Raw genomic sequence first — 9,549 nt, 5'->3', positions numbered from 1 at the left:
TGGAATAAAGGCTTCTTGAGCTGTAGGGCCAGGAAAGCCACTAGTACATTCCAAACCACTGCAAGCCCAAGAAATATTCGGTTCTACAAGTCAGAGCTGAGGTTTATAAAGCGTGCATTATGTTCCTCAATAGGCATTGTGGTACTAAATGATAATAAAGGTATAGAGGGTTGCGACGAGCAGGGGTCCAAAGAGGGAGGTGAAATATAGTGAATAATTGGGAAGATAGTTACTTAATATTCATAAATACAAATTACACCATAATACATAAAATGTCATTACATAAACTTGTTCATATAAAAGTTCATTACACTAGTTTAATAATCTCTCACAATGTTAAAAATGGTTGCCGGATCATCTAAGTCAAAAGAGGAAGGAAGAACAAAGAACTCTGCTTTAACTAATATGATAGTGAACTCTCACTTGAGGCTATAGAAAATGATAGAGGGAGGAGGATTAAATAGAGATCATAATTGTGCCGGTTGAAGGAGGCAGCACGTGGTGAGCGATGGGAGGAAAGAAGAAACATCGTGTGAAAAGGAAAATCATCAAGAGGAAGAAGAAGATCCAGCGATCGTTAGATTTCGATCTGATGGGTGAGATTTGTCGACCGTACAGATGCAAAGAATCATGTGGTTGAACTATAACATCTCCCTTTCTTCACTAGTGGATCCAAAACCATTCATGGTATGCTTATCACGATGGATTTATGTTAGGAACCATCTGTGACAGTTGACTTATAACTGATAGTGTGAAAAAACTTGTCAGTGACAGTGAATTATTACAGACGATTTTATTTTGAAACCACATGTGAAAGTGGGCTTATCACTTACTGTTTTAGTCCTGAGCCCTCATCTCCTGTGTTTTAAGGTTGTCACATACGGTGTGTTTTAAGGTTTTCACATACGGTTATGTTTAAGGAACCGCCAACGATGAGTGGCCTCGCTAGTTTCCCTTTCAAGCAGGCAGCTGGTCCTCTTTTCACATACAATTGACAAGCCGGATGGGTGGTGCTGAGGCGGAGGCAAGAGGAGACGATCAAGGATGGGCAGGGGTGAGCAAGCAAGAGTGCGAGACAGAGAAAATGCGAGAGAGAAGATCCGGAGGTTGAAGAAGACTCGTGGCACTTTGGATGAAGATCTGACGGCTTTGTGACGTCTACTGAAATGGATGCTATTTGATGGGCAAGGGTGGCGGCCATGGATGGGCAGGGGCGAGCAAGCGAGAGTGCGAGACAGAGAAAATGCGAGAGAGAAGATCCGGAGGTTGAAGAAGACTCGTGGTACTTTGGATGAAGATCTAATGGCTCTGTGACGTCGACTGAAATGGATGCTATTTTCAGGCAACTGAAAAATAGCAACTCCCATACTTTTCCATCCGAAGGTAAACACTGAAATGTGGGTTTTCTGGTGCAGAACAAAATCTCTCCAAAAGAATCCTTACTGCCCTGTGCAAAATTTCAGCTGCCCCAGCAGAAAAGGTGTTTATTCAGTACAGCGTATGCAATGAGTGGGTTTATCTGGATTTCAGCTAGTACGAATCACTTATTCCACAGTGGTTACAGTTCTCCCTAGTGCGAAGAAAAACAATTGCGTCAGAATTGAGAAGCGAGAATCCTCCAGATTCTGTTCCAAGAGAGAAAGATTTCAATATTATTTTGGTGACACTAGTATGGCGACACTCACAACCGTATTAATTTGACACATAAGCAGCTCAAAAGCACATAGGGTCCATAAGATTCCCTTATATCAGAACTTGCTAAAGAACCGACATATGTGATCAGAGACCTCATTAGGCTTCTCCTGGTTGATGAAGTGACTCCCTCCCTCCATGACAACCACATCCTCCAGATTTGGAACGCTTGCCTTGAAGCCACCCTTGTGAATGTAGTCTTGTACCCCCGGTGTGTTGTATGTAACGTCCAGGTCCCCAACAATGAACTTTGTTGGAACTTTTATTGGAGCTCCAGTCCATGGTGAAGAAAGCTCCCAGTTCCTGCATGAACATATAATGTATCGGATGAGACCATATAAATGCCCTTGTTAGCTTTGGTCAAAGCCTTAATTCATAAATTTTGAATAAGCATGGGCACCAACTGAAATCTAACTCAGTTATTTTATCAACCTACTATTGGTAAAATGAACATGTTTCAGTAACTCTGCCAACAATTCCTCTCCTATTTAAGTTATGGAAAACATTTAAGGGTGATTTACCCACCTAAGATGTGAATTCGAAATAAAAAAGGTATGCACTACAAAATATCACATTGATTAAACAGTTAAAAGCATTAAACAGCAGTAAATAAAGAAGCAGATAGCAAAATCAAAATTGTGAGTGAAACAAGATTCATACAAGTCCATGCATCTGTAGTAGTTAAATCCTCCAGTAAAACCTGTCTTCTCAAATTTTTCTGCGTAGAAGGAAATATCTTCCTCTGCAAGCCATGAAGGGCAAGTGCCATCTGAATCAAGAGAGTCAAAGAAGCTCTTGTCTTTGGTTAGAATAACAGGAGCTGGCTTGCGCATTCCAAAAATCATCTTAAACTGATGCTTCATGTCGTGTCGAGCGAATTCAGCTTCAGCCACTCCAGGTTTCTGCATTCATGCTTATGTAATTTGAATGTGCATCTTTTTCAGGCAAACTATGTCTAAGGCAATTTTGGCATGCACAAAGTCTATTATATCAAGAATAAACATCAAACACTGAATCCATACTACTGCAGGTTTTCCTCCTGAATCGGTAATTGGAAACTGCTGAATCCTATATTCAAAAGCATAAAGGGAAGGTGATAATTTCAAGATAGTGGCATCCAAGATAATAATCAATAGCCATTAATTTTCTTCAAGACCAAGATAATAGAAGTCACTGAAACAAATTCTGAATTGTTATTTTTTTCCAGCCCAGCAAAAGAACTGGTATTGCGTTAAGGCTCAAATTATTGGAATACTTAAGAACCACCGAGGTTCTTTACAGAGTACCTATGTGAACACAGGTGCAGTTGTTCAGTGGATAGAGCTCCAAAGATGGCATGATATCTTCCAAGAAACAATGCTTTTACGAGGATCCTTGCGTTATCCGTAACATGGTAATCTGTTGATGTCCATTTGTAACAGAACTAAGTTCTTATCAGAAACAATTACTAACAACCTCTAATTTCCAGTCACTTCTCCATTATCAATACTATATACTATGCGGGGTGGATTCCTGGCGCTCCTAGGACCTCTGTTACTGTAGCAGATGGAGTCCCACCACTGTGCTGCAGCTACAGTGGTAGGTGGGCCTATTACTATATACGTACATATATATATACATATATCTGTATATGTATTTTTTTGGGGGATTTCAGAAAAATGTGAAAGAAAAACTAGTTATATAGATAAATCGACTGAAAGAATTTAAAATGCAAAGGAGAAAACAAAAACTCAAAAAATATGAATTTTTTTTGTTAGGTTTGTATTACTATCGTAGCTACTGTCTATCAATAAATTATGTATCTACATATAAATATATATACATACAAATATATATATATATATATATGTATATTACATATATGAGTCCATAGGAAACCAACGTCTTCCATCCGATAACATATATTAACGGTGGAAAAATCGACATGCCCTCAGGCCACTTGCTAACTGTTACTGTAGCTCAGCATAAAAATCTAAAATACAAAGAAAAAAAATCACAAACTCAAAAAAATACAATTTTTTTTTGTTAGGTTCGTATTACTGTCGTAGCTACTGTCCACCAATATATTATGTATCTATATATAAATGTATATGCATACAGACGTATAAAAATATATATATATATTTATATATATATATATATATATATATATATATATATTTATATTACATACATGAGTTTAGAGGAAATCATCATCCCTCCTCCGATAACATATACTAACGTCCGATAACATATACTAACGGTGGAAAATCAATGCACACCTAGACCACATGCTACTATAGCTCTAACATAACATTTATTTGAGACTAGCGCCTAGTTGTCTAGAAGAAGTAGTGGATCCTCCACTTGTTGGCCACTCGCTCTATCTGTTCTAATTAAACACCGCTAATCATTGCAGCAAGTGTCGAACAATTATTCCACACGGAAGGAGCAGTCTCAAGACCTTTTCCATTTAATGTTGCCAGGACAGAACAGAACAGAAACTCATGAACACCACTGATTGTGCCTGGTACAATCAGAACAGAAGTGGTAGCATTCGTTACCTGGAAGCGGCATATGTAGTGGTCTTCTCCGCACGCGGCCCTGATGGCCTGGAGCGGGCTCCTCTCGGGCCCCCGCGGGTGGTACGCCACGCTGAGGTTCACGAGCGCCCGCACCAGGTCCGGCCGGAGCAGGCACAGCTGCCACGCCACGATGGCGCCCCAGTCGTGCCCCGCCACGAACACCTGTCGCGCGCACCGCGAGCAGAGCACCCGATCCAAAAAATAACATTCAATGTCGAGCGGTTTGAAAGTTGAAGCTTGGTGCGAGAAATTGAACGGATTGCTGCTGTAAAACCTGAGGCTGGGCGAGGTCGGCGATGAGGGCGACGAGGTCGCCGACGACGTGGAAGGTGGTGTAGGCGGCGGCGTCGGGCGGCGCGCCGGAGTCTCCGTAGCCGCGGAGGTCGGGCGCCACGGCGCGGTAGCCCCGCGCGGCCAGGGCGGACATCTGGTGGCGCCAGCCGTACCAGAGGTCCGGGAAGCCGTGCAGGAGCAGCACCGCGGCGCCGCCCTCGGGCCCCGCCTCCGCCACGTGCAGGCGCACCCCGTTCGCCTCCACCGTCCGGTGCCTTACACCCTCCACCGCCGCCATCCCTTCTCCCTCCCTCTTCGTCAGCTGGGTCAGCTGCTGCTTACACGCCCAGCCGCCGCCGGCTGGTACCTTTGGGTGCGTCAGCTGACCTGAGGGGGTTCGGCCGTTTGGGGCGTGCCGCGTGCGAGGCGTCCGGGCGGCGCGGGCGAAACGGACGAGAGGTCCGGTGGAATCGGGTGGAGAAAACTAAGTTGAGGGGTAGAATGGTCATTTGACATGGCTCGAATGGACAAAAGAAACTCAAAGCCAATGAAGTAGGAGTAAAATGGTATGTAATCAATGTGAACATAATTTTTAGTGGTAATTATTGAAGCTAAAATTTAGAATAATAAACTAGTTTTCTGCCCGTGCGTTGCAACGGGCGTCAAAAATTTGAAGGTATTATCTAGAAAAAAGGAATATACGATTGTGTGCAGCAATTATAATGTAAAAGAAGGTGCATTCACATTGCATCAAAGAAACTTGTATTATTCAACATCAGAAAAGATACCTAGTTTAAGATTATCGACATCTGGATCCATAAGACACAGTTAATCATCTACATTATTTTCTCTATATCACTATCACTCACCAGCTGGAACATGTGCAAAAAAGGAACTCGGTAGATGTAACAGTGTTATCAGTTTGTCTATCAAGTCAAACAAATATGGACCACTGAAAGGGAAAAAAAGGAATAACCTCATCCATAAGAAGTGGGATAAATATTATAAGAATCTTTGAGTACGCATCAGATATTGTTTTTTTTAATTACAACACACGCTACAACGTACACGCACGCCCCTCCCCCCAGGTGCGCACCCACAGTTTTCCTAAAACTCGAACTGCGGGCGGGTTGCGCTCGTGCCACTCGGTGCGAAAACCAGGGATCGAACCCCCGACCTAGCCTCCCACCACCTCGAGCGCAACCAAGCGCGTTCGCAGTATGCATCAGATATTGTTAAAGTAGTAGCATTGCTTTCACTATGACCAGCGCCATTAGAACCTTCAAGCCAAACAGCAGAAGGGGGCTTTACACTTGAAGGAAGTTCATTGGCAAATTTAAGGGGGCTTTACACTTGAAGGAAGTTCATTGGCAAATTTGTGTGCCTGAACCAAATTAAAGAGAGAATAAATTCCAACATGTATGCTCTCCCTCACCAGCAGTCACTTCGGCCCCAGGATCACGCAACTTCATCCCCAACGTCTCCCCCAACACCATTAAGCAGGACACCATGGAAGAGCTACGCCTGGCATCTGCTTGCAAGTGGCCTGGAACAACACCAGCCATGAGACCTTAGGTATGCCATACCTGATGTGGAAGGTCGGAAGACAGCAAGACACTCCTACCAGCAAAACAATTTTCAAACACCAGGAAATTTCAACATATGAGGCAAAACCATGACCAAGCATCCAATGATATGACGTGAGTAAAATGGTATGTCTCATCAATCATAAAGCATTGGACTGAGTAATTATTGAATAGAAGAGGATAGCAATTTATAAGATATGCTCATCTAGTAACAAACGATTGAAAAGTTAAGTCTAGAAGATGATCGCTAAGAACTTAGTAAAACAGTTAAACAAATCCTTGCTATACTCATATCATAACTCTCTAAGCATTCAAATTTTTTAGATAGCACTTTGCTCACCCACCTAAAAATAGAAATTAGTTGTATGGAGCTTAAATCCCCAAATGCCAAATCCCCATCGCCAATGTCAAGATCGCCCATATGAAAAGAAAAGAAAAGTCAACGAGGACAAACCTAGGATCTTCCACTGCAATCGTTTGTTGCTCGGATATGGAAGCTTTTGACTCTGCCGCACATCTCCCGTTGCTGCTCCAGCCACAGCTCCTTGTCAACCCATAGCCTGCAGTCAGCATTATATCTGAAAGAAGCTACCATCTGTACCCATTTGTAAGCACAATATTATAACACAGAAGGATGTAAGCTTTGCATAACACCTCCAGAGATAATCTGTCGTTCCTGTCAGCTTCAAAGTGAATTTAAAAGCTTATTGTTATCCACCATTGTGTAATGCTTCAGTTCCATGACCTCAGAAGCTTCAATTTCATTTATTTGGTTCAAACATAAAACCTCTCCAAAGCTGACAGGATCCTTATATTTGACATTTGACTTATCTGATTTTCTTGTGAATGTCCATCAAGGACTCATAATTTTTCATTATAACGTAGCACATACGAGGCATACCACGAAACCTGAAGGAGTATCATCATTTTCTTGTGTAAGATTCCCATTTTTTTGGTAGCGAGTAGTTTTCACATGCATATTAAGTAGTTGTTGTGTCACTGTCCTTATTTTCCTGGGAGAATTGATCTTGATAGAACACAAAAAAGACTCTTAATACCATACCTCTCCAAAGCACGAGGGATGGAAGAAACTTTGAATACAGGGCTCGCTTCAGTCCCAATGAAAACACGAAGAGATCTTGCTAATCCTTCAAGACATAGCAAATCATACCTGCATGCATTGACAATGGACATTAAACACATGAAGGCAATAAGGCATGAGATCTCAAGGTGTGCTTCACAACCAAGAACTCGTCCACCAATTGAAGCTAATGGCTCACGAATCAAAGTATCGGTACAACAATGAGATAATAGATATACAAGCTAAAGGAACCTCTTCAACATCAAACAAAACATACAACTCCATAAAAACCAAACCACAATCAAAAGGAACCTCTTTATCCCATAAGACACAAATTCACCAGCAGACATCTTGTTATTCACCTGACGAGCAGCTTCACCAGCTGCCGCACTTCCCCTGATGGGTGCTTGCACAGGCCATTCACATGCCGGCCGATGTCCGTGTCCTACACAAATAGAATCACAAACTTTTCACTCCTTGAGCTGCTGCTTCAAAAAGCATCCATTCAAAGTTCCAAACTAATCCTTCCTCTCGTAAGCCAAACAAAAGCGAAGGTAAAAGTTAGTTTGACCCGGAGAGCCTTGTAGATGATGTCCATGTTTGCCAGGTTCTATAGCAGGCTCACCAGCTCGTCCTCCGACTGTGATGAAACCACACAACAAAGGTACAATTTGCAATGGAATAAGTGACCTTTTCTTTTCCTTTCTCAGCAAACTCGTGTTGCGAAACCAGTAAAAATGAGATCTTTGAGGACCTGGTCGGGGTCCTCCAGGAAGTCCCTGATTGCCAGGATCTTGCTCTCCATGCCGGCGCCAGCCTTGTCCTCGCCGAGGCCATCCGCGTCGACCTCCTCATCAGGCGAGGCCGGAGATGCCGCCGCAACAGCAGCCTCATCCGTCGTCCTCAGCTGAGCAGGTGCCGGCGGGATATTGCAGTCGCAGCAGTGGGCCCTAACGTAGAGCCGCTCCATGATGTCGTCGCGGCGTGCGCGCAGCTCGTCGGGGTTGTCCCGTGCTGCAACGGCGAGCGCGGCGTCCACGAGGTCCCACACACCGTCACCGCCCCCAAACGCGGCCAACACGCGGCGGAGGCGCCCGTCGGGGTCCATCTGGCAGTAGTGGCTGGGATCGGATCCTCAATGGGAAGGCGCCGTGTGCACACATACATTGGAAGACACCGTGGACGAGGTCCTGATGCTTCTCGGGTGGCTACAAAAATCAAAAGCAATACATGAAATGGAGAGCACGTGAATTAAGGAAAGGAATGATTTACTTGATTAGGGTAATTCTTTTAGCATGTAAGGATCCATGGATGAAGCAGTGCTCGATCTGGGTGGGGGAAATTAGCCGAGCACTTGGTGGGTGGGTGAAGAGGGAGGTAGTAAGGGATGGATGTAGAGAAATTGGCCGAGCACTTGCGCGCTGGCAGCCCTGTCCGCGCCATCACCGCGTGTTTCCTAGCCTCCTCCATCCGCGCTGGCCCTTAGCTAGCACCATCATCCACTCCCGGCTCGCCGTGGCGGTGACAACCCCCGCCTTCTGCTTCCCCACCATGCCGCCGCCCATCCCCGCCGTGGGGGCCTCATCGTTTACACCCTAGGGTTAGGGTTTCGATCGGGGTCATCGTCGGCGGAGGGGAATCCGGAACGGACGGTGGTGTGCTCGCGGAGGGTGGGTGCTGGAGTTGCGGTGGTGTGCTCATGGAGGATGTGCATGTTGCACACAGCACGCAGGGCGACAGTGGTGGCGGCGGTGCTCTTCTTCAGATCCGGGAGGGCCGGGGAGATAAGACGGAGGAGCGGATGTGGGCTGCCAGGGCACGCGTCGACGAGCCGGAGGAGGAGGAGGCGGCTCGGGCGCACGGACCATGGAACGGAGGAGGGGCGGCTCGGGCGTGGAGGAGAGGAGAGGAGGAGCGTGGAGGGGAACGGGGAATGCGTGTGGGCGGACGAAGGACGAATCGGACGGATGCGCGGGCGAGCAGATGAAGAAGGAATGGTCACGGGCACGCGGCCGAGCGGATAGAGAAGGAATGGAGCGGATGAACGACGTGCGGGTAGAGGAATCTGGGGGAGAACAGAGGAATATCCGAGCGGACCGATCACGCCTTACAGCTTTTTTAAGTAGAAGAGAAGAGATAATCGGGCCTCAGCTTTTACACTACCAAATACTACCTCCGTTTCGTAATATTTGTTCATGTCCACCATTACATACAAATCAAGAAATACTGAAATCGAGTGAAAAAATACAGTGAGATGACCATACTACGCCTAATCAATGCAAGGATGAGAGCAAGTAACTCACCAACGTTGGAGTAAATGTATGCATGTATTCAAGGGCATAACAGAAAAATA

General features: G+C 45.1%; 2 protein-coding genes across 5 annotated transcripts; both read right to left on the bottom strand.

Moving 5' to 3' along the window:
• Nucleotides 1–1,499: 1,499 nt before the first annotated feature.
• Nucleotides 1,500–5,007, bottom strand: LOC133909180 (uncharacterized). The gene is made up of 4 exons (XM_062351494.1): nucleotides 4,531–5,007; nucleotides 4,236–4,418; nucleotides 2,353–2,594; nucleotides 1,500–1,995 (listed from the first exon to the last, which is right to left on the bottom strand). Exons 1-4 carry the CDS (start codon nucleotides 4,825–4,827, stop codon nucleotides 1,749–1,751), a joined length of 969 nt encoding a protein of 322 aa, XP_062207478.1. The 5' UTR covers nucleotides 4,828–5,007; the 3' UTR covers nucleotides 1,500–1,748.
• Nucleotides 5,008–5,875: 868 nt separating this feature from the next.
• On the bottom strand, nucleotides 5,876–9,174 carry LOC133909157 (uncharacterized). Of its 4 annotated transcripts, none has more exons than XM_062351472.1 (6): nucleotides 7,951–9,174; nucleotides 7,768–7,836; nucleotides 7,559–7,641; nucleotides 7,179–7,286; nucleotides 6,570–6,693; nucleotides 5,876–6,075 (listed from the first exon to the last, which is right to left on the bottom strand). In XM_062351472.1, exons 2-5 carry the CDS (start codon nucleotides 7,792–7,794, stop codon nucleotides 6,570–6,572), a joined length of 342 nt encoding a protein of 113 aa, XP_062207456.1. In that variant the 5' UTR covers nucleotides 7,795–7,836; nucleotides 7,951–9,174; the 3' UTR covers nucleotides 5,876–6,075. The 4 variants fall into 4 exon arrangements, with proteins under 4 accessions (XP_062207456.1, XP_062207448.1, XP_062207473.1 ...); XM_062351464.1 differs by having other exon boundaries at nucleotides 5,876–6,149; nucleotides 7,951–9,172; XM_062351489.1 differs by having other exon boundaries at nucleotides 6,570–6,675; nucleotides 7,951–9,168.
• Between the last annotated feature and the right edge of the window lie 375 nt (nucleotides 9,175–9,549).

The sequence above is a fragment of the Phragmites australis genome, chromosome 1 (genome assembly GCF_958298935.1).
Source record: "Phragmites australis chromosome 1, lpPhrAust1.1, whole genome shotgun sequence".
Taxonomy (NCBI): Eukaryota; Viridiplantae; Streptophyta; class Magnoliopsida; order Poales; family Poaceae; genus Phragmites; species Phragmites australis.
The sequence above is the reverse complement of the archived record's forward strand: the minus strand, read 5'-3'. Positions and strand labels throughout refer to the sequence as shown.

Bases quoted from the DNA above. Each gene is read 5' to 3' on its own strand.
- LOC133909180 (XM_062351494.1), bottom strand. From the start codon at position 4,827: ATGGCGGCGGTGGAGGGTGTAAGGCACCGGACGGTGGAGGCGAACGGG. The intron at 2,595-4,235 runs GTAACGAATGCT...GCATGAATGCAG, and splicing joins ACTACATATGCCGCTTCCAG to AAACCTGGAGTGGCTGAAGC. The intron at 1,996-2,352 runs GTATGAATCTTG...ATGTTCATGCAG, and splicing joins TACTACAGATGCATGGACTT to GAACTGGGAGCTTTCTTCAC.
- LOC133909157 (XM_062351472.1), bottom strand. From the start codon at position 7,794: ATGGACATCATCTACAAGGCTCTCCGG. The intron at 7,642-7,767 runs GTCAAACTAACT...CTATTTGTGTAG, and splicing joins TCATCTACAAGGCTCTCCGG to GACACGGACATCGGCCGGCA. The intron at 7,287-7,558 runs GTGAATAACAAG...CAATGCATGCAG, and splicing joins CTGGTGAAGCTGCTCGTCAG to GTATGATTTGCTATGTCTTG.